Source organism: Oncorhynchus mykiss, chromosome 20, assembly GCF_013265735.2.
Source record: "Oncorhynchus mykiss isolate Arlee chromosome 20, USDA_OmykA_1.1, whole genome shotgun sequence".
NCBI lineage: Eukaryota > Metazoa > Chordata > Actinopteri > Salmoniformes > Salmonidae > Oncorhynchus > Oncorhynchus mykiss.
The window spans coordinates 29,509,814-29,537,381 of NC_048584.1; the positions used below are offsets into that span (position 1 = coordinate 29,509,814).

Genomic DNA, 27,568 nt, shown 5'->3' on the forward strand with positions numbered 1-27,568 from the left:
CCACAGAGTCCCTGTGTCACATCCAGGACAACCCGCATCCCTTGGTTCTTCTCAGGAGCTCCTCCATCTGGCTTCCTTGTATACACTTGCATGTTCCACGCATATGATGAAGCAGCATCACAGGCAGCCCAGATCTTGATTCCATATTTTGCTGGTTTAGACAGTATGTACTGCCTGAAGGGGCAGCTGCCCTTAAATGGCATAAGCTGCTCATCAACAGTAACGTTGGGCCCAGGGTTGTACAACAGGGGAAGGTGACCACTTGTCCCACACTGACCTGATTTCAGCTAGCTAGTCTCTCTGCACTGACCTGATTGCTCTCTGCCGCAGAGCTGGTCTGGTGTCTCGGTTATCGAAGCGGATAATCCTCAAAATAATGTGGACGTTTTCCAGAGACAGTTTTGCACGGAAGAGTTCTCTGACCGTTTCCACATCCCACAGGGATTCTGTAGATTCCCCATTGGATATGAAAACAGCAGAAAGGATAAGAACCCCAAAGTATGCATGTAAATGAGTTTGGTCCATCTCCTTCCACCTCTCTCCGAAAAGATGCCTTCCCTCCAAATTAGTGCAGTCCAGAATGATTTTCTGGATGGTGTCTGGGATGAACATTTCAAAAGAAGACTTTATGTCCTGTACATGAGTAACCACCATCCGCATCGGCCCTGGTTGCATCCTTATTACATTGGCAGCCACACCGCATGGCCGCCAATGTAATAAGGATGTAACCAGTGCCGATGCGATGGCGGTGTGCAGGTTCTCACAGTACATTTTATAGTTTCACACACTACAAAGGGGTAAAGAGAGTGAGAAAAGCAGAAGACAGGCAGACAGGCAGGTGGACCTGAACACCACATATGTAATATAAATGTGTAATGAGGTAAACTGTGCACTCATTGAAAATGTGTTATTTTACATGTTCTTCACAGAAAATGAGCCAAGGCCAATGAGTTGCAGGTGAAAAACTAATTAATTGTATAATTTTTCTTCTAGTATACATTGAAAATGGGTCCCACCGACCCGAACACCACACAAGGGTTAATAAAGTATATAAATGGTCACTGGCACTGCTTTACATGGTGTATTGTTCAATGCATCTGATGCCAAAACGTCAACTCTGCATGCGCGTGACGTTACTTCCACTCAGGTGAGTTAGCTATTCGCCCCAGCAATACCACATGCTGAAAACATGGCTGCTTCTGTACGGGTGAGGACGTGGAACACATCTAGCTCAGTGAAAACCTGGCTCCTTTATTTGGCAGGGATTATTTTACTAGGAGATGTAAATAGCGGGGTGATGGCAGCTCCAGAACCAGGACAGTGGAGAATTACAGTTGTCAATGTGAGTATTAAAATATGTAATATAGTTAGTTAGCAAGAACAATCGTGCGATTAATTTCAACAGGCTAGCAATCCTACCTAGCTAGCCAGTTAGCATGGGTTTGGATGAAGGGGGCGTTTTTCTGTTCATAAAATTGAACATTATTGATTAATAATGCATTTTCCTGAGCAGATTCAGACTTTATCGATATGCACAAGGCGTTGTAGCAAACATTAATGTTTTATCTGCGAGCTAGATAGCATAGGCTCACTAACCCGATATCGTTGAAAGATGTAGCCACAGAGTTTCTAAACTCAGAGGCGCAACATTGGAAACTTCCGGGAACGCTTGCCAAGCAGACCAGGCCCGGGTTTGGAGAAGTCAATGAGTGAAGTGAAACATTGTTCCTTAGTTAATTTTCTCAATCTAAAGACACACAGATTCGAGACAATGTAACAAGTAGATGAACATGTTATTTCTCCAACCTCGTGAAAGTGACAGACGTTTTCATTTGTCAAAACAAATATCGAAAGTGTGCTTTTTTTATTTGACGGCATACACATGCGCAGTTCGGCGCGAGACGAGATTACGTGTTTCTGCGCATGAGTTTAGCTAGACAACGTCGCCATGACGTCGCCTACAAATTTGAGCTGGGATTTTTAATGGAGAAGCCGTGGATGCCAATCTTCATATCTAAATTTCTTGGCCAAACACCTCTGTTAGGCAGCTATCTAGCTAAAGTCACATAGCTAAATGTAAACAAACATCAGACACAGACCACTATACTCAGGGTTAGATCATTGCCTGCAATTTAGCCCAGATAGAACATACAAATCATTCAGCAAGTAAAATTAGTGAGCTAGCTAATGTTCAGATTAGAATGTGGGCTGTGCCAAATCTATTTGGTAGACTAGCTATTGTGTCCAATGAATTGAAGAGATCTACCAGTAAATTGCTTTCAAGTCAGTGAAGGGAAGTGAGCAAGTGCACAAGAGAGGTAGGCTAATTGGGAGTTTGTTTTCCATGGAGGTGGTCAGGTGTCTGTCCACCACCATATCCTGTTGCAGAGTAATGTGAGAGCTACTCATTGCCTGCCTAGGGACTCCCAATAATGGTTACCAGGGCCTATATGAAGTGTAAGAGTAGGAATGAGTGCTGGTCAAGGATCAAGTCCCCCTTCCAATGTAATCTAATTTATCGTGATCTGAAAAAGCAAAACGGATTCTAAATCATCACTCTGGCTGGATACATACGGCACCAGATGAGAGAACACGAGTGTTGTGGTTTATAGAGGGAATAGGGTTTCCTCATATCACTCACTGAATGTCAGTTGAAGTCAGAAGTTTACATACACCTTAGCCAAATACATTTAAACTCAATTTCACAATTCCTGACATTTAATTCAAGTAAAAATTTCCTTTTTGGTCAGTTAGGATTACCACTTTATTTTAAGAATGTGAAATGTCAGAATAATAGTAGATTTATTTCAGCTTTTATTTCTTTCATCACATTCCCAGTGGGTCAGAAGTTTACATGCACTCAATTAGTATTTGGTAGCATTACCTTTAAATTGCTTAATTAACCTCTTAGCGTGCTGATCCCGCATTCGACAACATCCGCTAAAATCGGAGTGCGCCAAATACAAAATCGTAATATTAAACATTCATGAAAATACAAGAGTCATACATGATTCTTTAGCTTAGAATCTTGGTAATTGAACTGCGTTATCCGATTTACAATAGGTTTTACGGCGAAAGCATAGCATTCGATTATCTGAGGACAGCGCCCCACATCAACATATGTTTACAAACCAGCACAGGTGTCACAATCTTAAATAGCGATAAAATAAATCACTTACCTTTGAAGATCTTCCTCTGTTTGCAATCCCAAGGGTCACAGCTACACAATGAATGGTTGTTTTGTTCGATAAAGTCCTTCTTTTATATCCCAAAAAGTCTGTTTTAGTAGGCGTCATTGAGTTCAGTAATCCACCCGTTCAACATGCAGACAGAAGTCCCAAAAGTTACCAGTAAAGTTCGTCCAAACAAGTCAAACGGTGTTTCTAATTCATCCTCAGGTAGTCTAATAGCTAAATATAGGATAATGGAGAATAGTATGTTCAATAGGGAAGGACAACAACGAAGAGCGCACCCTGATTCACGCTTGCAAAGAGACTACTTTTGCCTTACCTCTCCCCATGGATAAACAACTATTACTCGTTGGTTTTTCAAAAAACAAGCCTGAAACCATGTATAAAGACTTGAAATCTAGTGGAAGCCATAGGAACTGCAATCTGGGAGGCGGAAGTCATAGTTTGCAATAGCTTCCCATTTGAAGTTGGGAGCTTTAAAAAAAAAAGTTTTTATTTGCCTGCCATATCAGTTCTGTTATACTCAGACATTTATTTGAACTGTTTTAGTAACTTCAGAGTTTTTTTTTTTTTAGACAATTCTACCAATTATATGCATGTCCTGGCTTCTGGGCCTGAGTAACAGACAGTTTACTTTGGGCATATCAGACAGGTGGAAATTCAGGATACTGCCCCCGACCCTAGAAAGGTTAACTTGGGTCAAATGTTTTGGGTAGCCTTCCACAAGCTTCCCACAATAAGTTGGGTGAATTTTGGCCCATTCCTCCTGACAGAGCTGGTGTAACTTTGGTTTGTAGGCCTCTGTGCTCGCACACACTTTTTCAGTTCTGCCCACAAATGTTCTGTGGGATTGAGGTCAGGGCTTTGTGACTTTGTTGTCCTTAAGCCATTTTGCCACAACTTTGGAAGTATGCTTGGGGTCATTGTCCATTTGGAAGACCCATTTGCGACTAAGCTTTAACTTCCCGACTGATGTCTTGAGATGTTGCTTCAATATATCCACATAATTTTCCTCCCTCGTGAAGCCATCTATTTTGTGAAGTGCACCAGTCCCTCCTGCAGCAAAGCACCCCCACAACATGATACTGCCACCCCTGTGCTTCACAGTTGGGATGGTGTTCTTCAGCTTGCAAGCCTCCCCATTTTTCCTCCGAACATAACGATGGTCATTATGGCCAAACAGTTCTATTTTTGTTTCATCAGACTAGAGGACATTTCTCCAAAAAGTACGAACTTTGTCCCCATGTGCAGTTGCAAACCGTAGCCTGGCTTTTTTATGGCGTTTTTGGGGTAGTGGCTTCTTCCTTGCTAAGCGGCCTTTCAGGTTATGTCGATATAGGACTCGTTTCACTGTGGATATAGATACTTTTGTACCGGTTTCCTCCAGCATCTTGACAAGGTCCTTTGCTGTTGTTCTGGGATTGATTTGCACTTTTCGCACCAAGTACGTTCATCTCTGAAACAGAACGCGTCTCCTTCCTGAGATGTATGATGGCTGCGTGGTCCCATGGTGTTTATACTTGCGTACTATTGTTTGTACAGATGAATGTGGTACCTTCAGGCCTTTGGCAATTGCTCCCAAGGATGAACCAGACTTGTGGAGGTCTACATTTTTTTTCTGATGTCTTGGCTGAGTTCTTTTGATTTTTCCATGATGTCAAGCAAAGAGGCACTGAGTTTGAAGGTAGGCCTTGATGTACATCCACAGGTACACCCCCAATTGACTCAAATAATGTCAATTAGCCTATCAGAAGCTTCTAAAGCCACAACATAATTTTCTGGAATTTTCCAAGCTGTTTAAAGACAGTCAACTTAGTGTATGTGAACTTCTGACCCACTGGAATTGTGATACAGTGAAATAATCTGTCTGTAAACAATTGTTGGAAAAATTACTTGTGCCATGTGTAGTCGATGTGAAATGGCTAGCTAGTTAGCGGTGATGCGCGCTAGTGGCGTTTCAATCGGTGACGTCACTTGCTCTGAGACCTTGAAGTAGTGGTTCCCCTTGCTCTGCAAGGGCCGCGGCTTTTGTGGAGCGATGGGTAACGATGCTTCGAGGGTGACTGTTGACATGTGCAGAGCGTCCCTGGTTCGCGCCCAGGTCGGGGCGAGGGGACGGACGTAAAGTCTATACTGTTACACATGCACAAAGTAGATGTCCTAACCGACTTGCCAAAACTATAGTTTGTTAATTAACAAGAAATGTGTGGAATGGTTGATACATTTAGGTTAGTCATTAAAACTTGTTTATGTAAACTTCTGACTTCAACTGTATGTATGGGGATCCCGGGAATCAAACCCACTATCCGGGCATTGCAAGCGCGATGCTCTACCAACTGAGATAGAGGACCTGTTAGGCATTAGGCCTAGACTACATTAGTCAGGACTGACTTACTCAGTTTATCTAACTAATGCCAATGTAAACACTGTTTTCTCTTCTTCACAGACCTCAAGACCATTGCTTTTGAGGAAATCTATGTATAAAGACACTGATATCAAATTGAAAGGTAAGATTAGCCTATGTTTGATATACTGTATATGGGAAATGCCTCGCATGAGGGTGTCAAACAAATTAAAACCTGTTTCCTCGAGCATTTGTGAGCATTTGTGATTCTGCTAAATGTTTTGCTTTCACAAGACCTGAAAATAACAGTTTCAGGGTGCGATTAGCTTGTTTACAATCTGCTAAAGGTTCCATGCGACTTGCACTGCCCTGTCACAATACCTGGTACTTTGGTTCTAGATCTTCGACCCGCTACCAAAGATTGCCTATAATATTGAAAAGATAGTCAAGTGACCTTTTTAACAATGGAAATGCATGTTCTCAAAGATGGAAGGCAGGCAGGAGGAGGCGAGGTCAGGTGAGACCATTCTGGCCAATGAGATGGCAGATGCGCATGTGAACAACAGCCCATAGAGATAGATGGAGTACTCTTTATACAGTGCCTTGCGAAAGTATTTGGCCCCCTTGAACTTTGCGACCTTTTGCCACATTTCAGGCTTCAAACATAAAGATATAAAACTGTATTTTTTTTTGTGAAGAATCAACAACAAGTGGGACACAATCATGAAGTGGAACGACATTTATTGGATATTTCAAACTTTTTTAACAAATCAAAAACTGAAAAATTGGGCGTGCAAAATTATTCAGCCCCTTTACTTTCAGTGCAGCAAACTCTCTCCAGAAGTTCAGTGAGGATCTCTGAATGATCCAATGTTGACCTAAATGACTAATGATGATAAATACAATCCACCTGTGTGGAATCAAGTCTCCGTATAAATGCACCTGCACTGTGATAGTCTCAGAGGTCCGTTAAAAGCGCAGAGAGCATCATGAAGAACAAGGAACACACCAGGCAGGTCCGAGATACTGTTGTGAAGAAGTTTAAAGCCGGATTTGGATACAAAAAGATTTCCCAAGCTTTAAACATCCCAAGGAGCACTGTGCAAGCGATAATATTGAAATGGAAGGAGTATCAGACCACTGCAAATCTACCAAGACCTGGCCGTCCCTCTAAACTTTCAGCTCATACAAGGAGAAGACTGATCAGAGATGCAGCCAAGAGGCCCATGATCACTCTTTATGAACTGCAGAGATCTACAGCTGAGGTGGGAGACTCTGTCCATAGGACAACAATCAGTCGTATATTGCACAAATCTGGCCTTTATGGAAGAGTGGCAAGAAAGCCATTTCTTAAAGATATCCATAAAAAGTGTTGTTTAAAGTTTGCCACAAGCCACCTGGGAGACACACCAAACATGTGGAAGAAGGTGCTCTGGTCAGATGAAACCAAAATTGAACTTTTTGGCAGCAATGCAAAATGTTATGTTTGGCGTAAAAGCAACACCGCTGAACACACCATCCCCACTGTCAAACATGGTGATGGCAGCATCATGGTTTGGGCCTGCTTTTCTTCAGCAGGGACAGGGAAGATGGTTAAAATTGATGGGAAGATGGATGGAGCCAAATACAGGACCATTCTGGAAGAAAACCTGATGTAGTCTGCAAAAGACCTGAGACAGGGACGGAGATTTGTCTTCCAACAAGACAATGATCCAAAACATAAAGCAAAATCTACAATGGAATGGTTCAAAAATAAACATATCCAGGTGTTTAGAATGGCCAAGTCAAAGTCCAGACCTGAATCCAATCGAGAATCTGTGGAAAGAACTGAAAACTGCCGTTCACAAATGCTCTCCATCCAACCTCACTGAGCTCGAGCTGTTTTGCAAGGAGGAATGGGAAAAAAATTCAGTCTCTCGATGTGCAAAACTGATAGAGACATACCCCAAGCGACTTACAGCTGTAATCGCAGCAAAAGGTGGCGCTACAAAGTATTAACTTAAGGGGGCTGAATAATTTTGCGCGCCCAATTTTTCAGTTTTTGATTTGTTAAAAAAGTTTGAAATATCCAATAAATGTCGTTCCACTTACTGATTGTGTCCCACTTGTTGATTCTTCACAAAAAAAATACAGTTTTATATCTTTATGTTTGAAGCCTGAAATGTGGCAAAAGCTCGCAAAGTTCAAGGGGGCCGAATACTTTCGCAAGGCACTGTATCTGTGCCATTATAGCGTCTGTGACAGCATGGGCAACGCCATTGAGCCTATCTTCATTTTAAAGTAGTAAATTCTCTTATATTTGTAAATGTTCTTACTTTTTAACTGCATTGTTGGGAAAGGGCTCGTAAGTAAGCATTTCATGGTAATCTACACTTGTATTCGGGGAGTTTGTGACATTAAAATGTTATTTGATATATCTGTGTCCTCTATCTCTAGGAAAACAGGCAGAGCTCCAATATATATAGTTTTATTTTTAAATAAATTGCAAAAATGTATATCAGTGCCACGTACAGTATCAGTCAAGTTTAGACACCTACTCATTCCACGGCTTTTCTTTATTTTTACTATTTTCTACATTGTAGAATAATAGTGAAGACATCAAAACTATGAAATAATACATATGGAATCATGTAGTAACCAAAAAAAGTGTTAACCTTTCTGGCGCAGGCGTTCCGCTAGCGACCCACCTCGACAACATCCGATGAAATTGCAGAGCGCCAAATTCAAAATACAGAAATGGTCATAATAAATACAAGTGTTATACATCGGCTTAAAGATTAACTTCTTGTTAATCCAGCCGCTTTGTCAGATTTCAAAAAGGCTTTACGGCGAAACATACCATGCGATTATCTGAGGACAGTGCCTGCTTACAAAAGCATACTAACATTTTACAACCAAGTAAAGGAATTACAAAAGTCTGAAATAGCGATAAAATTAATCACTTAACTTTGAAGATCTTCATATGGTTGCAGTCACAAGAGTCCCAGCTACACAATGAATGTTAGTTTTGTTCGATAAAGCCCCTCTTTATATCCCAAAAACTCTGTTTTGTTGGCGTGTTTTTTTTCAGTAATCCACTGGCTCCAAGGTGGTCAAAACATGCAGATGAATACATCCTAATAGTACCGTTAAAGTTCGTTGAAACATGTCAAACAATGTTTAGAATGAATCCTCAGGTTGTCAATTGTCTAAATCGATAATATTTAAACCGGACAATAGCGTATTCAATAGAAAGGAAAAACAACTAAGGGCGCGCACTCGATCATGCGCAAAACCAGCACTGCATGATTCTACAGTCCACTGACAGAAAGGCCTCCTTCTTCATTTTTCAGAAGACAAGTCTGAAACAATGTCTAATGACTGTTGACATCTAGTGGAAACCATAGGAACTGCAATCTGGGTCCTAAACCATTAGATACTCTATAGGCATTCAATTGAAAACTACTCACATCAACAAATCCCAGGTGTGTTTTGGGTCATTGTCCTGTTGAAAAAACAAATGATAGTCCCACTAAGCGCAAACCAGATGCGATGGCGTATCACTGCAGAATGCTGTGGTAGCCATGCTGGTTAAGTGTGCCTTGAATTCTAAATAAAACTGTGTCACAGTCACACCACCTACCCCATGCTTCACGTTGGGAACCACACATGCAGAGATCATCCGTTCACCTACTCTTCATCTCACGAAGACATGGTGGTTGGAACCAAAAATCTCCCATTTGGACTCCAGACCAAAGGACAGAATTCCATCGGTCTAATGTCCGTTGCTTGTGTTTCTTGGCCCAAGCAAGTCTCTTCTTCTTGTTGTGGTTTCTTTGCAGCAATTCGACCATGAAGGTCTGATATTCACGCAGTCTTCTCTGAAAAGTTGGATGTGTCTGTTACTTGAACTCTGAAGCATTTATTTGGGCTGCAATCTGAGGTGCAGTTAACTCTAATGAACGTATCCTCTGCAGTAGAGGTAACTCTGGGTCTTCCTTTCCTGTGGAGGTCCTCATGAGAGACATTTACAGCATAGCGCTTGATTGTTTTTGCGATTGCACTTGAAGAAACGTTAAAAGTTCTTGACATTTTATGTGTTGACTGACCTTCATGTCTTAAAGTAATGATGGACTGTCGTTTCTCTTTGCTTATTTGAGCTGTTCTTGCCATAATACTTTTGTATACCACCCTTCTGTATACCACCCTTGTCACAACACAACTGATTGGCTCAAACGCATTAAGAAGGAAAGAAATTCCACAAATTAATTTAACAAGGCACACCTGTTAATTTCAATTGCATTCCAGATGACGACATCATGAAGCTGGTTGAGAGAATGCCAAGAGTGTGGAAAGCTGTCATCAAGGCAAAGGGTGGCTACTTTGAAGAAAATCTAATATAAAATATGATTCCATATGTTCCTGTTAGTGGAATTAAATTCCTATATGTTTAATACCCTATTAAATTAATACACTCAGCCCATTTCTAAGGATTTGTAAGAAACTTATTTGCATAAAATGGGCGGAGACCAGTCTCAAAATCAAGCACTAGCGTTTATTCTCAAGACTACTGAACATGATACAATTTACAACAGGTTATAAACTGAAAATGACGTCATTAGGTTTCGAACTGTCCCGTCTCTCCTCCACTCTGGTACAAAGACAGTATAGTTCTCAAGCCTTCCTACATCGTCTCCCACCAATTTAGATAATTTATGACCAAGCCAAGGTCTTCCTGTGTAGATAAGCATTCTAGCCAGTCTGACGATGAGTTCATTCGTTTCTACCAAGGAACAGACAGTCATTGTTCTAATTCTTGATTATAATTACACACATTATACTCAGTACTAGGATTAAAAGAAAATTCATACATCTATACAGTAACATAATAGTATTCTGATTAGTCAGTCCTGATTGAAATGTATACATAATAAGTCATTATTGATGATAAATCCCTTAACAGTTCCATATACATTTGCTATTTTTGCCAACAATCAGTAGATCGGAAAGTGTTATGGAAACCCATTTAACTTGTATTTTTTATTTCGGTACTTGGGAATTTAGCCGCAAAAGTTATTTTTATGTGCGCCACGTCATCACACACAGCATTTTATCTGCAACAGGTCAATTTGATGGGAAAATGTGCATATTTATGTGGATTTTAGAATATTAACATCTGTTACCAATTGGATGGAAGCATACCTAGTAACACTTTTTATTTTATTTTTTTAAAGTTGTGTCCTTTGGATGTCCAGAGGAGATGACTTTTACCATTCAATGGTACTTGAAATACTACCCCTGTCACAACGAGTTCAATAATATTGAGGTAAGTAAAGTACATGCACTAGCCTAGTTAGTAAGTTACTAGTACCATGTTTGTCTAAAGCAGGGGTCGGCAACAGGTGGCCCGGGGGCCAGAATTAGTTTTGCTCCCAAGTTTTTAGTACAAAAATACATTGTAAAATCACCAGGAATTCAGCTAAAAATGAGTTTAATGTAGGAAATCTGTTCCCAATTATTCCCATGAAGAAAAAAAAAAGAACATATAAGTGATAGTGGCTCAATGTAATCAAGGTGTGAAATTGTGTTTGAAAAGAAAAATACATTTTTGGGCTTAGTTGTGGTCAATTTAGTGTACAAATGATTATAGTTATTTTCTGGCCTTCCGCTCCGCCAAAAATCTGCCTGTGGCCGAATCTAGTTTCCTACCCCTGGTCTATAAGTTGATATCAGATATGGGTGTGTGGAGCAGAGAGTGAGTGTTTGCCATAGTCATCGTTCATTATCACTACCTTCATTTGTTTAGGATTCCTATGGTAGTGCCACATTTTGACAGTTGGTGTGAATTACCAGTTGACTGTAATATGCACTTTTGGAGTTACATCATTTCCTTTGAGCATTGAGATTTAAAAGTATGTCTCCCTACATTCAACTACTAATAAATATTGTTACTTGTAAAAAATATCTCAACTTTGATATAAATCATTACTTTCAAGGAAATGTATGAGAGGACGCCACTGAGTCGAGGACAGAGTATGGATCCTAACCCTCTAGGACAAGGGGAATGCATTGAGCACAAGCACAAGCCCTTGACCTGCAACAATGACCTGCGATACTTCCCAATGCTAAATGTAAGGGCTTATAGGTTACATACAGTACATGAGTTACCTTCCATTACAGGGCTTTTCACACTACTGGACTTAACTGAGCAGGCCTGGATACTCAGCTACCATAGTTGCTTGAACCGTACTGAAAAGGACAGGGTGAAAACAAAATATTCAAGCCACAGTTTAGTTTGGGTCGGCTCAATAGTTTGAAAAGGATACGGTGCATTAAGAAAGTATTCAGCATTATTCTAAAAATGTTTTTTTTTTAAAATGTAATCCTCATCAATCTACACACAATACCCCATAATGACAAAGTGAAAAGCATTAAAAAAATAAATATATATTATTTACTTAAGTATTCAGACCCTTTGCTATGAGACTCGAAATTGAGGTCAGGTGCATCCTGTTTCCATTGATCATCATAGAGATGTTTCTACAAGTTGATTGGAGTCCACCTGTGGTAAATTCAATTGATTTGGACATGATTTGGAAAGGCACACAGCTGTCTATATAAGGTCCCACAGTTGAGGGTGCATGTCAGAGCAAAAGCCAAGAGCTCCATAGAGCTCAAAGACAGGATTGTGTCAAGGCACAGATCTGGGGAAGGGTACCAAAACATTTCTGCAGCATTGAAGGTCCCCAAGAAGACAGTGGCCTCCATCATTCTTAAATGGAAGCAGTTTTTAACCACCAAGACTCTTCCTAGAGCTGGCCTCCAGGCCAAACTGAGCAATCGGGAGAGAAGGGCCTTGATCAGGGAAGTGACCAAGAACCCGATGGTCACTCTGAGAGAGCTCCAGAGTTCCTCTGTGGAGATGGGAGAACCTTCCAGAAGGACAACCTTCTCAGCAGCACACTAACAATCAGGCCTTTATGGTAGAGTGGCCAGACGGAAGTCACTCTTCAGTAAAAGGCACATGACAGCCCGCTTGGAGTTTGCCAAAAGGCACCTAAAGGACTCTGACTATGAGAAACGAGATTCTCTGGTCTGATGAAACCAATATTGAACTGTTTGGCCTGAATGCCAAGCGTCACGTCTGGAGGAAACCTGGGACCATCCATATGGTGACGCATGGTGATGGCAGCATCATGCTCTGGGATTTTTTTTTAGCAGCAGGGCCTGGGAAACTAGGATCGAGAGAAAGATGAACAGAGCGATCCTTGATGAGAGAATTTATACATCTGTTTTTGCTTTGTCATTATGGGGTATTGTGTGTGTGTGTAGATTGGTAAGGAGGGGGGGGGGAAATATTTCATCAATTGTAGAATAAGGCTGTAATGTCACAATGTGGGAAAAGGTCAAGGGGTCTGAATACTTTCCGAATGTTGTTTGAGTTACTGACAACTTACTATGACAACTTTGTTTCAGAAAGCCAAGGTGGAACCACGGACAGTTGTCCCGCCCATGGAAGGGGCAGCACCGGTGAGCTGCTATGGTTGGGTCATGGTGTTTGCATCACTTTTTTAGCACACACTCATTCAGCTATTGCTTTCGACTATTGCCTATTCCTAAGGTCATTGTCAATGAGCATAGGAGTTGCCGTTGGCCATATACAGCAAGCACTATAAGATCTGGGACCAGGCTATCACTTTTCCGATTCTCTTATATTTCTGGGATTTCTAAATACATTGCATAATGCAATTTTTAAAACAAATGTTGGTTCAATCCTACTCAGGGTTCGGATGAGAACTACACCAAATGGACGATGGAGGAGTACGACAAAGTCAGCGGTGTGAAGAATTCCAGTGTGTCACTTAAAGATGATGTCATTGCCACCACGTGGAAGGATGGCCCCTATCTGTTTGTGGTGGTGATTAAATCTAACAAACAGGAAGCCAACTGGAATTTAACTGGTGGGTTCGCTACATTAACCACCATACGACTTAGCTGGGTTGTGTTCATTAGGCACCAAACACAAAAATACAGACGGAAACAACAGGGAGGGACCACCAGAACTAACCGAAGAACATTTACTGAAACTGGGCGTGACTAGCTAGCTGGACTCATTTTTGTTTTCCGTTGCAATAATGTTATTATCTACCCTAATGAACACGACCCAGTTCTTGAATGTCAAACTTGCCCATGAGGCTTACCGAAATGGAAATGAAATGTCTTTAGTCAGTCTAAATACTAATTGAAATGATTTAAAATAATAATACATTGTCTACTGTTTTGATCACATTGCTCAATGTTGTATGTTGTAAACCTGATTTGCGTTATGGAAAGCTGATGTATACTCTCTTTATATTTCCAGTAAACGTTGTAATGAAAGGAACTCACGGCTACATCTCCGTCACTGAATGGCCTCTCATGATTGTGAGTATACATTTAATTGATTTGATCCTTTGTTGGGACAGATTCAATTAAACATTGTCACATTAAATAAACGGTCAGATGCATTGCACCATGAGACTTTAGCTCATGCTAATTTCCAGTAATTGTCCCTAGTCAAATATATAATGTAGGTTTAATCATTGTCATAGATTGCAGACACCTGTTTTACTCACTCATCAAATTTGATTAGTCACATGCGCCGAATACAACTGCTGTAGACCATAGAGTGAAATGCTTACTTACGGGCCCCTAACCAACAATGCAGTTTAAAAACAAATATGGATAAGAAATAAAAGTAACAAGTAATTAAATAGCGGCAGTAAAATAACAATAGCGAGACTATATACAGGGGGGTACCGGTACAGAGTCAATTTGCGGGGGCACCGGTTAGTTGAGGTAATATGAACATGTAGGTAGAGTTATTAAAGTGAATATGATGATAACAGAGAGTAGCAGTGGTATAAAAGGGGGGGGGGGCAATGCATATAGTCTGGGTAGCCATTTGATCAGGTGTTCAGGAGTCTTATTGCTTGGGGTAGAAGCTTTTTTAGAAGCCTCTTGGACCTAGAGTTGGCGCTCTGGTACTGCTTGTCGTGCGGTAGCAGAGAGAACAGTCTATGACTAGGGTGGCTGTAGTCTTTGACAATTTTTAGGGCCTTCCTCTGACAACCTGGTATAGAGGTCCTGGATGGCAGGAAGCTTGGCCCTGGTGATGTACTGGGCCGTTCGCACTACCCTCTGTAGTGACTTGCAGTCGGAGGCTGAGCAGTTGCAATACCAGGCAGTGACGCAACCAGTCAGGATGCCCTCGATGGTGCAGCTGTAGAACCTTTTGACTATCTGAGGACCCATGCCAAGTCTTTTCAGTCCCCTGAGGGGGAATAGGTTTTGTTGTGCCCTCTTCACGACTGTCTTGGTGTGCTTGGACCATGTTAGTTTGTTGGTGACGTGGACACCAAGGAACTTGAAGCTCTCAACCTGTTCCACTGCAGCCCCGCATGCTCTCCTCTCTTTCCTGTAGTCCACAATCATCTCCTTTGTCTTGATCACGCTGAGGGAGAGGTTGTTGTCCTGGCACCACACGGACCAAGTCTCTGGCCTCCTCCCTATAGTCTGTCTGTGATCAGGCCTACTACTGTTGTCATCGGCAAACTTAATGATGGTGTTGGAGTTGTGCCTTACCGTGCAGTCATGAGTGAACAGGGAATACAGGAGCACGCACCCCTGAGTGGCCCGTGTTGAGGATCAGCTTGGCGGACGTTACCTACCCTTACCACCTGGGGGGTGGCCTGTCAGGAAGTCCAGGATCCAGTTAAAAGGGAGGTGTTTAGTCCCAGAGTCCTTAGCTGATTGATAAGCCTTGAGGGCACTATGGTGTTGAATTCTGAGCTGTAGTCAATGAATAGCATTCTCACATAGGTGTTCATTTTGTCCAGGTGTGAAAGGGCAGTGTGGAGTACAATAGTGGGTCTAGGGTTTCTGGGATGATGGTGTTGATGTGATCCATGACCAGCCTTTCAAAGCACTTCATGGCTACAGATGTGAGTGCTATGGGTCGGTAGTCATTTAGGCAGGTTACCTTAGTGTTCTTGGGCACAGGCACTATAGTGGTCTGCTTAAAACATGTTGGTATTACGGACTCGGACAGGGAGAGGCTGATAGTCAGTGTCAGTGAAGACACTTGCCAGTTTGTCAGCGCATGCTTGCAGTACATGTCCTGGTCAACAATCTGGCCCTGGGACCTTGTGAATGTTGACCTGTTTAAAGGTTTTACTCAAATCGGCTGCGGAGAGTGTGACCACACAGTCTTCCGGAACAGCTGGTGCTCTCATGCATGTTTCAGTGTTATTTGCCTCAAAGCGAGAATAGATGTAGTTTAGCTCGTCTGATAGGCTCGTGTCACTGGGCAGCTCTCGTCTGTGCTTCCCTTTTATAATGGTTAACAACCCCTGCCACGTCCGACGAGCATCAGAGCTGGTGTAGTACGATTCGATCTTAGTCCTGTATTGACGCTTTACATGTTTGATGTTTCGTCGAAGGGCATAGTGGAATTTCTTATAAGCTTCCGGGTTAGAGACCCGCTCCTTGAAAGCAGCAGCTCTAGCCATTAGCTCAGTGCGGATGTTGCCTGTAATACATGGCTTCTGGTTCAGGTATGTACAGTCATGGCCAAAAGTTTTGAGAATGACACACACATGAATTTTCACAAAGTCTGAATTTCTATTAATTGCGAAGTCCCTCTTTTCCATGCAAATGAACTGAATCCCCCTTCAAAAAACATTTCCACTGTATTTCAGCCCTGCCACAAAAGGACCAGCTGACATCATGTCAGTGATTCTCTCGTTAACACAGGTATGAGTGTTGACGAGGACAAGGCTGGAGAGCACTCTGTCATGCTGATTGAGTTCGAATAACAGACTGGAAGCTTCAAAAGGAGGGTGGTGCTTGGAATCATTGTTCTTCCTCTGTCAACCATGGTTACCTGCAAGGAAACATGTCGTCATCATTGCTTTGCACAAAAAGGGCTTCACAGGCAAGGATATTGCTGCCAGTAAGATTGCACCTAAATCAACCATTTATCGGATCATCAAGAACTTCAAGGAGAGCGGTTCAATTGTTGTGAAGAAGGCTTCAGGGTGCCCAAGAAAGTCCAGCAAGCGCCAGAACCATCTCCTAAAGAGGATTCAGCTGCGGGATCGGGGCACCACCAGTACAGAGCTTGCTCGGGAATGGCAGCAGGCAGGTGTGAGTGCATCTGCACGTACTGTGAGGCGAAGACTTTTGGAGGATGGCCTGGTGTCAAGAAGGGCAGCAAAGAAGCCACTTCTCTGCAGGAAAAACATCAGGGACAGACTGATATTCTGCAAAGGTACAGGGATTGGACTGCTGAGGACTGGGGTAAAGTCATTTTCTCTGATGAATCCCCTTTCCGATTGTTTGGGCCATCTGGAAAAAATCTTGTCCAAAGAAGACAAGGTGAACGCTACCATCAGTCCTGTGTCATGCCAACAGTAAAGCATCCTGAGACCATTCATGTGTGGGGTTGCTTCTCAGCCAAGGGAGTGAACTCACTCACAATTTTGCCTAAGAACACAGCCATGAATAAAGAATGGTACCAACACATCCTCCGAGAGCAACTTCTCCCAACCATCCAGGAACAGTTTGGTGGCGAACAATGCCTTTTCCACCATGATGGAGCACCTTGCCATAAGGCAAAAGTGATAACTAAGTGGCTCGGGGAACAAAACATTGATATTTTGGGTCCATGGCCAGGAAACTCCCCAGACCTTAATCCCATTGAGAACTTGTGGTCAATCCTCAAGAGGCGGGTGGACAAACAAAAACCCACAAATTCTGACAAACTCTAAGCATTGATTATACAAGAATGGGCTGCCATCAGTAAGGATGTGGCCCAGAAGTTAATTGACAGCATGTCAGGGCAGATTGCAGAGGTCTTGAATTAGAAGGGTCAACACTGCAAATATTGACTCTTTGCATCAACTTCATGTAATTGTCAATAAAAGCCTTTGACACTTATGAAATTCTTGTAATTATACTTCAGTATTCCATAGTAACATCTGACAAAAATATCTAAAGACACTGAAGCAGCAAATTTTGGAAATTAATATTTGTGTCATTCTCAACTTTTGGCCACGACTGTACGTACGTACGGTCACTGTGGGGATAACGTCATCAATGCACTTATTGATGAAGCCAATGACTGATCTGGTGTACTCCTCATTGCCATTGGAGGAATCTCGGAACATGTTCCACTCTGTGCTAGCAAAGCGGTCCTGTAGTTTATTATCTGCTTCATCTGACCACTTTTTTATTGATCTAGTCACTGGTGCTTCCTGCTTTAATTTTTTGTTTGTAAGCAGGAATCAGGAGGATAAAATGATGGTCAGATTTGCCAAATGGAGGGCAAGGGAGAGCTTTGTATGTGTCTCTGTGTGTGAAGTAAAGGTGATCCAGAGTCTTTTTTTTTTTTTTCTCCTCCCTCTCTGGTTCTACATTTGACATGCTGATAGAAATTTGCTGAAATGGATTTAAGATTCCCTGCATTAAAGACCCTGGCTACTGGGTGAGCGATTTGTTTGCTTATGGCGGAATACAGCTCATTAAATGCCGTCTTCGTGCCAGCCTCTTACTGTCGTGGTATGTAAAGAGCTACGAAAAATATAACTCTCTCGGTAAATAGTGTGGTCTACAGTTTATCATGAGATTACCTCAGACTAGCAATAGCTTGAGACTTCCTTAGATATCGTGCACCAGCTGTTATTTACAAAAATACATGTTCTGTCCTGCCAGTGCAGTGTAGAACTAGCCAGCTGTATGTTGATAGTGTCGTCGTTCAGCCACGACTTCGTGACGCATAAGATATTACAGTTTTGAATGTCCCGTTGGTAGTTTATTCTTCCACGTAGGTCATCTATTTTATTTTCCAAAGATTGCACGTTTCACTTGCAGGGTTTTGTGTTGTATATGTAATATAATATTGGAAATGCCATTTATCCAAAGTGTCTTAGTCATGAGTGCATATATTTCAACATACGGGTGGCCCTGGGAATCGAGCACACAACCGTGGTGATGCAAGTGCCATGCTCTACCAACCAAGCCATATAGGACCTTGTTTGTTCAGATGACTAAAGACCCTTTCAGGCCTGATGAAACTGGATGCTGTGCAGTCATAGGTTTGACAGTGATCAAACAAACCAGTTTGTCAAACTTTATGATGTACTTTTGGTGGTGCGTTCTAACTCCCCAAATGCCTAGGTTTTGACTTAGTGGGCTAATGCGCTCTTCAGGCATGCAGGAGAGCCAGGTTAAAACCCTGTATCATTGTAGTTGAGTTCATATGTTTTAACACCCAACTCTTTCCCCCTCAGTTCTACATGGTGATGTGTATAGTGTACATCCTGTACTCGTTACTCTGGTTCATGTGGGCTGCCTGTTACTGGAAGGACTTACTGCGGATCCAGTTCTGGATAGCTGGAGTCATCTTTCTGGGCATGGTGGAGAAGGCTGTGTTCTGTGCTGAGTACGAGAACACCAACGGTGTCGGGGCAGCTTGTGAGTCTACACTACGACTAATACTACTACTAAACTACACCGAGCTCTCTTTCTGGTTTAAAGAGTAGTAAGATCCTCTGTATAGGAGCATGGTGAAGGCTGTGTATGAGAACAACGGTGTCAGGGGCAGCTTATGAGTTTACAGTACACTACACACAGCTCTCACATTGATCCGGTCCCATTTCTCTCCCTACCTTTTCCTCTTGGCACTAACCTGTCAATTGTTTTGCAGATCTGTATGGTCTGAATAGGCGGGTATGGTCTGAATAGGCGGGTATGGTCTGAATAGGCTGGAATGGTCTTGTTAGCAGTTGATATTCCTCTTCAATAACAGACCCCAATGCAAATCAGGGGGAAGAAAATAGGTTTATTCTTATTCTGCTCCCCTGTCCTCAGTGATTCTCTCCTGTGCTTCTCTCCACAGGACAAAGGGACAAGATGTACTTTATAACCCAGCCCTAGCCTGTGGTTCACCAATTAGAATTCCTTGCAATAAAACTGGGCCAATGGCTGAATGACTATCCTATTTCAGGCTCGATGCATAGACAAATTCCTCCCATGTCTCTGACCCATTGATCAATAATTCCCTATTACATAAAAAACACAATTTCCATGGATCGTTAGTACTCTATTTACTTTTAGTCCTCTTGACCTCTTGTACACTGCGTTGTGTATTTACCTTCGACATATTCTTAGTCTGAATAGGCAGGTATAAGCAGTGTAGTGATGATGGTGCTTCCATCATATTGCTTATACCTTACATATTTTCTTAGAGCCAAGGGGGAGGTTTAGGGAGTGTTATTATTCTGAGCAATACATCGTTTTTTCTGCCTTGTGTAAGAGACCATGCATTCCAATGTTCTTGTTTTCAGCTCCAGGCCTGTTGATCTTTGCTGAACTCATCTCTGCCCTGAAGAGAACCCTGGCACGGCTGCTGGTCATTATTGTTAGTCTGGGATATGGTATAGTCAAGTAAGTTGAGAAAATAAAGGTCATCACTCACTCCCTGTCACTCCCAATCCGTTGATAGGTTAGCCTGCTATCTATATTTTGTACATTTTCCTGCATTTTGTGTTTCCTATCAGGCCTCGACTGGGTACTGTGATGCACAGAGTGGTGGGACTAGGCGTCCTGTATTTTGCCTTTGCTGCTATCGAAGGTGTGCTTAGGATCACTGGGGTAAGGAGTTCTCTTGATTTTGCTCCAATGAGCTTGCATTCAAAATGTGAAATTTCAGTTGTAGATGAGCTGCTGTTTTCCCCTTGTGAGTCATCGGAATTACCTTCAATTAATGTATATTCACTAAAGGGTCGTGACAATGGCCTTTCCCTCATCACAGTCGTTGTTCTAGTTGTGATGGACTCCTGTATCATCTGGTTCATATCCTTAATCCAATTATCATCTGGAGTTTATAATAATTACTCCATAATGCACATCTATTGGTCTATAATAACAAAATAGGCCTACTTGTCTTGTTAGCCTTGTCTGTCAGTACAGAATTTTACACATTTTGCTATTGCTTACTAATAAGTTTTCATAAGTCTCACTAATAGACTAGGTGCTGGGGTTGTGTCTTGTACAATTTAAACTGGAGTTTGGGTTGTATACTTTAATTGATATACTAAATGATGTTTCAGTGGGTGATTGTCTTTGGTTGCTGCTCTGGTGAAAGGCTCTGTTCTCTATCTACCCCATTCACTCATCACTTTTTCGTCCTCTTGTTTCTTCTCTCTCTTGACGTTAATCTTGCGCTCTGACTCTCTCTCATGTCTCTCTTACTCTTAACTTTCATCTACACTTTCCCCACCTCTCCTCTCCTATGTATTTATCTTGCTCTCAACTTGTATTCTCTCCTCTTCTCTTCCACTCTCCACCTTTCTCCTGTCCTCCCTCAGGCGAAAGACTCTGACCTGGCTCTGTTGGCCAACATTCCTCTGGCTCTGCTTGACTCCTCTCTATGCTGGGGGATATCCTTTGGTGTGCCTATAGCCCTGCTTGGGCTCCTCTGTCCCCTGGGGGGCCCCCTGGTCCCTACCCAGGGCTTTTCTGATCCTCAGTCTGGGGGCCTACTCTGACCCTCCCTGGGCTGGAGGGTCAGAGTAGAGTGCTTCTATCAAAGGGTTCAGTCCAAATCCAAAGGGTCTCTGCATGTTAATCCACTAGCTACATGCTAACCCTCTGCCTCTCACAGCTAGCTTCTCCTGACATATATAAATAGAGAGCATGAGAGGTTAGATAATTTGCTATCTTACTAGCTAACTCACAGCTAGCTAACCTGGAAGTCTACAAGTAGAGGTCAAGTAGTCCGGCCTTTCCCAGGGCCCCTTTACCTGGGGCCTCATTTGTTCTTCGGGTCAATCACATTCCAACACCTTAACCCACTAGCTACCACTCAGAGGGCACATAATCTGACCTTGCATGCTGTTTTCCCTGCTGACTTTGCTAGGTTCTTCCCTGATTCCTTCTTATACGTGAAGTCTGTCAGTTACTCTACATACGGTCAGTGTCTGTCTAGCCCAGAGGTTGTTTCCTTGACTGCCTCCCAACATATTTGTGAGCCTGGCTCAAACTATAAAGACACTGAAGCTGAGGAGAAACCCAGTCAAACTGTCTCTCTACAGACACTTCACGAACACACTCATCTTTGCCATCATAGGTGAGTGAAGTTGTTAAATTGATGTAGAGTCTCTTCCCAGCACCGGATACCGGTCATACATTCATTCAATCAAAGTAGTCTAGTGATGATCACTCATTCTTTTCCTTCTTTAGCTTCAATCATTTTCATGGTGTGGACGACAAAAAAATTCCGGCTAGCAGATTGTCAGTCGGTAAGAATACATCTCTCTGTTTTTAAATGTCTTGTGTTTCAAACGTTTAAATAGAAAATATACAAATGTGTGTTATACAGTTCTTCTGGATCAATGTTTTTAGCTTGCTCTGTCTTGAGACGAATATTGATTATTTTTTTACTAACACCTTCAATATGTGGCTGTTTAACCTCCTTTAGCTGAATGCAGTGATTTTAAAAGAATGTCGGCTAAATAACAAAAATGTAAATATACTGAATCCTCACGAATGACTTTCGCATCGTCCTGTGTGGCCAGGACTGGATGGAGCTGTGGGTAGATGATGCCTTCTGGAGGTTCCTCTTCTCCATCATACTGCTGGTTATCATGTTCTTATGGAGACCATCTGCTAACAACCAGAGGTGATGATTGATTTGGCTGTTACATAACAGACATTTGCATTGATCTAGGTGTTCTCATCCTGCACCTTAGCTACCTTGTGTGCTGTAGATTTCTCAATGGCAATATGTTGACGTATCAAACCACCACCAACAGTCAGTCAGGGAGAAAGTTCCTCGCCTTTCGACTCTTCAAAGCTTCACAGAGGAAACACAAACTTAAACGGTCTTTCTCTAAATGGAGCTTTGTAACTTCAGGTATGCATTCACTCCTCTGATGGACGACTCTGATGATGAGGAGATCGAGGACTTCCTGGTGTCAGCTAATTTGGGTACAGTACAGTTCACTTAGTGAAATAGTAGGATTTTCATTCTCACGGTGTCATTGTTTAAACATTGACCATTGATCACCAAAAATGTTTCTCTCTACACAGCTGACGGCATAAAGTTGAGAGCAACCAACTCCAGGATTGAGACAAACGGTTCTGCCAAGCCTTCAGGACCCAACCCGGTGAGTATCAAACGTTCAACTACATTGCCCTGGAGGTAATAAATTAAGAAAAGGCAAAGTCCATTTACAAGTATCGAATCAATATGAACGCAAAATACTCCACATATAAATACAGTTTAAGTCAATCTTTTTCTCTCTTTTTTTTTTTCCTTTTTCTCCCCATTTTTCGCGGTATCCAATTGGTAGCTGTTCCTTGACACAATGCCCACTTAACCTGGAAGCCAGCCGCACCAATGTGTCGGAGAAAACATTGTACACCTGGCGACCGTGTCAGCGTGCACTGCGCCCGGCCTGCCACAGGAGTTGCTAGTGTGCGATGGGACCAGGACATCCCTGCCAGCCAAACCCTCCCATATCCCAGACAACGCTGGGCCAATTATGCACCGCCACAATTGGCCCAGCGGCCGGCTGCGACAGAGCCTGGACTCGAACCCAGAATCTCTAGTTTCACAGCTAGCAATGCAGTGCCTTAGACCACTGTGCCACTCGGGAGGCCCAGTCAATCTTTTCTGTCAGCACAGTCAATGGTCCACTTTCAGTTAACTGCACACTGCACATGACACTTTTGCTTACTCAAATGTTTGCTCTTACATGGCAATTCAAACCCCCTACTGGCAGACATTAATGGAACATCTGTCGTCTAGTAAATGACATGACTGAGTTTAAACAACAGGGGGCAGCGTGGAGTAATTATCTATTTTTTTTTTCTCTTCTGTCATTTTCTTCACCAATCTGTCCAGGATGAAGACATGAAATGGGTGGAAGAGAACATTCCTACCTCTTTATCAGACGTGTAAGCATGACTTAACAAAAAAGAATACATGTGTTTTAAAGGGATCAACATTAGGCAGTTGTATAAAAGCACGTTTTGTCTTTTCCTCTTTCATTATAGAGCGTTGCCTGTCCTTCTCGACTCGGATGAGGTATGTGTATCCTTAACACAACAGGCCTCAACTTTGGCTCATTTCTGTCAATGGCAACACATGGTTTGCTTTACTGTGCATTTCCTTTAATGTTATTCAATTCTCAGATTGCAGTATTATATGTACAGTATTATATGTACAGACTGTTAGAGAAATATATATATATATATTCTCTGTATTTTTTTACCAGGAAATCATGACCACAAAATATGAAATGTCCAAGATGGAGTAACATGGAAAGTCTTCCTACCACCCATGGTGGATGCAGAGCATCTCTTCCTCGGGTTTCTAATGCATGGCATGGAATAGACAGATCATCTGGAGCACGACACCTCTCCAATCCTAGTCCTAGGGCTGTTTAGACTGAGACTCAGACCTCTGATCCTCTGTACAACACTACTGTGGCTTAACGCAACACCTCTGACTTGCCGATCAGCAGGGTCCTATTCATTGGGCATTAAATGGAAGAAAATTGATTAAAACGGGGAGGTACTACTTCAACTTGTCCAATAAGAAATACTTGTTTTAGTTTTCCTTTCCAGAGTGTTTGTTACGGTGTGCTCTAATGTATTCAACCGATGTTATATGTGGGCAACAGAAAATCTCACCTGCAATACTCCTATTCTGTGTGTCCCAAAGGGCACCCTGTTCTCTATATAGGGCACTGCTTTTGACCATGGCCCATAAGTTTTTATAGGGAATATGGTGCCTTTTGACCATGGCCCATAAGGTTTTATAGGGAATATGGTGCCTTTTGGGATGTAACTTATGAGACTTCTGTTCCAAAAAAAACCAGCTTCACTTTGTTAAATGCTGTATGTATTTATTAACTTTTTTTCTCTCACTGAACTTGACTTTATAGGAGAAAGGAACAAGCTGGTATATTATTTCAACACCAATTGGACACACTGCATAATAACATTACCAATATTATTTTGATAGTTGATAACATTCAGAGGTGTATAGTAAACATTATATATTACACTAAGTGAAGCTTTATTGTTTCCTAACCAAAGTATAATGTGATGTGGGAGAGTTTGCGTTTTTGTCTAGGCTGGGACACAGGATTCATACATGCAGTACTAAACAGAAGTGTTCTTGATAATGTCAGTGTACGATTGCAGGACTTGAGGTCTGTTCAGGAGGATGTAACATTACAGAATGTTTAGATAGAAATACAAGGAATAGAGCTGACATGATTCACTATTCTATCTACTATCAATGTTCAGAAAGTTTACATCACTGAATGGACCCCTGAGGTTGGTAGAGGCAGTACTGTAATTGAGGCTTACGTCATTGAGGAGTTGTGTGTTTGAATGTGAGTGGAGGGAATCTTTAGCCTGGTTCCAGATCAGCAATAACAGCGTTACAATGGCCATAGGAGTTGGCAAGACGGCACAAACACATCTGGGATCAGGCTAGGAAGTCCTCTTTTTCCGCTAGTCAAATAAAGAGCAATATTATATACGTCCTATGACCTTGTAAGGTTTACTTACACTCCTCTAGTACCCTCCCTTTATCTGTTTTACATTGCTTGTGCACCAAATGGTACCCTATTCCCTATAGCAGGGGTGCCAAGCTCATTCCATGTAGGGCTGAGTGTCGGAAGGTTTGTTTTTTTCCTTTCAATTAAGACCTAGACAATCAAGTACAAAGGAGGAGTGAAAACCCACAGATGCTCAGCTTTCCATGGAATGAGTTTGTAAAGAGTGCCCAATATAGTGCACTACTATCCCTATGCGCCCTGGTATAAAGTAGTGTGCACTATATAGGGGATAGGGTGCTATTTGGGACAAATTGTTATTTATGTTTAAGTGTACTTACAACTTGCTATATTTAGTTTAGTTTACTCTAGGTACATTTATGGGGATGTTGTTATTGTGTGATAAGTTTTAATGTTATTTCTGATTTGTTGTAATCTGTCTAGCTTTTTCTAAAACTCTTTTTAAAGGACAAACTATTGGAAATTACTCTTGTCTCGTTGATTAATTAATGCATTTTGTTTTGCTGTTGAAACGGGGATGTGTCTCTCCATCTTATGTTCTGTAATGGTATAACACTTTCAAAGTACAGATTCTTTGTGCACCATTTCTGTAACGGCAATCGGTACTGGTGCCAGTTAGATGGTGCTGAAGTCTTCAGCTGTATAAGAGACTGGGGGGGGGTTGTCTCGTGTGGACATTCCCGTTTCCAAATAGGATGATGTTGTATTGGTCCGTGTTATGCTCTGCAGCCTTCACCTAGGTTAGGGAGTTATGATTTCACTCACAACCTCAACTATGTCCTAGGACCTGTCCAGAAACATTCCCTATTCCCTACCCACTAGATTGTCTTACATCTGTCCAATCCTTGCATAGGTAGGGTGTAGTTGTCAGTTTGGGAATCAGGCCCTAGTATATGTAGTGCTTTCCCTAACTTGTATAAATTCATATTAAGATACTTCCTCTTACTCAGACCCTGACATTCTTCTCTTTATGTTCAATGTTTCCCTCTAATGTAGCCTACAACTGAATGTCTGTCTCAGAGTTGGTTATTTTCACTTAACAGACTGGTTTTGTCTGACTGTTAGTACTGTTATTATATTATTTACTGCCTGATACCTTTTTTGGAAGGGTTAACATCTTCAATGCTATGCTTGAACTTTTAAACACAGGGCCTGTAGTCATAAAGCGTCGCAGTACGAGTGCTGATCTAGGATCAGTTTGACCTTCTAGATCGTAATGGACACCTGATTCCGATTGGCACGCCTACTTTGAGATGCTTAGTAATGTACATATGGCTCCAGATCAATGTGGCTTGTTTGTCCTTTTTATTTCTGTTGGCAGAGCAGAGAGAGAACAGCACCATGTTATTAGTATGCCAAACTGTAAATCTGTATTTATGTTTGTTGAAAATCTTTGTTTTCTGATCTATTTCAATACGATGGTTAATTTAATTGTAAATAAAAATGTTTTACAAATTTGTTTTTGTGTTCTTGCAGTCACAGGATAACAGATTATAACCAGTGATCATTAGATCATCATTATTAGTTTTATTATTATCATCCAGTCAGGGAGATTTGCTGTGCGGCCAGAGTGCCATATTGGTGTACTTACAGCAGGTGATGGGGCAACTGTCAGTCGGGGTCTCAACTTACTGTTGGGAGGTAGAATACACAAGGTGCAATACCCAGCGACCAGGAATCTAAACTGGTACTGTAGTAATCAAGGTTGAATTAAAGCCTTCAGGGCCCCCATTGATTTTGCTACTCTCACTCAGATTTCATATTAAAAACTGCAAACATTTCTCTCCACTGTATGGCGAAATTAGTAGAATTTCATTAAATTAACTCTTAAACTAAAAAATGTGCATTAGTTAAAATGGCTAAATATTCTCTCCGCCCCTGGCAAAATGTGTAAAATTGCACAATTTTAAACGTAAAAAAACTGTCCTGGCAGATTCCTTACCCAACCATGCGTTCATGTATTGACTTTGGGTGATGTCCTCTAGTCTAGTGGAATGAGATGTTCTGTTCCGTTTGCACAGCTGTTCGTGTGATGCAGACAGCACAAAAATGAACTGATTTTCATCAGAAGACAGAGAAATCTCAGAATATTTACACATACTTGATTTAACGTAAGGGCATTTTAAGACATTGGTTATCATCCTGATTTAAACAGACTAAGTGTATTGTATTTTCAAAGTGATAATTAGCTGCAGTTCTTGAAATTTCAGTAGATAAATGAATGGGTATAGGGCCTACTATAGAGAATCAACATGTTCTCAACTAAGTGTTCCTGTCTTGTGTGAATGAACCCAATCTGTTCCACAGAGGGCAAAGAGCCTTCAAAAGGCTGTTAGTTGCATTCTTTACCACATGATCTATTGACCACGTCATATGAAATCTACAACAACCCCATGCACATATGTGTCATGTCACAA

General features: G+C 41.8%; 1 protein-coding gene across 3 annotated transcripts; it reads left to right on the forward strand.

Annotated features, from left to right (window-relative positions):
• Positions 1-1,047: 1,047 nt before the first annotated feature.
• Positions 1,048-26,606, forward strand: tmem87b (transmembrane protein 87B). Of its 3 annotated transcripts, none has more exons than XM_036956140.1 (19): positions 1,048-1,147; positions 5,638-5,698; positions 10,749-10,840; positions 11,511-11,645; positions 12,991-13,044; positions 13,298-13,475; positions 13,877-13,938; positions 18,846-19,029; positions 19,902-20,001; positions 20,115-20,208; positions 20,338-20,409; positions 21,577-21,685; positions 21,799-21,857; positions 22,134-22,237; positions 22,472-22,545; positions 22,648-22,724; positions 23,465-23,517; positions 23,617-23,647; positions 23,838-26,606. In XM_036956140.1, exons 1-19 carry the CDS (start codon positions 1,055-1,057, stop codon positions 23,877-23,879), a joined length of 1,674 nt encoding a protein of 557 aa, XP_036812035.1. In that variant the 5' UTR covers positions 1,048-1,054; the 3' UTR covers positions 23,880-26,606. The 3 variants fall into 3 exon arrangements, with proteins under 3 accessions (XP_036812035.1, XP_036812034.1, XP_036812033.1); XM_036956139.1 differs by lacking the exons at positions 1,048-1,147; positions 20,338-20,409 and adding exons at positions 1,159-1,342; positions 20,925-20,996; XM_036956138.1 differs by lacking the exon at positions 1,048-1,147 and adding an exon at positions 1,160-1,342.
• The last annotated feature ends 962 nt before the right edge of the window (positions 26,607-27,568 follow it).

Bases quoted from the DNA above. Each gene is read 5' to 3' on its own strand.
- tmem87b (XM_036956139.1), top strand. From the start codon at position 1,190: ATGGCTGCTTCTGTACGGGTGAGGACGTGGAACACATCTAGCTCAGTG. The intron at 1,343-5,637 runs GTGAGTATTAAA...TCTTCTTCACAG, and splicing joins GGAGAATTACAGTTGTCAAT to ACCTCAAGACCATTGCTTTT. The intron at 21,858-22,133 runs GTAAGAATACAT...CTGTGTGGCCAG, and splicing joins GGCTAGCAGATTGTCAGTCG to GACTGGATGGAGCTGTGGGT.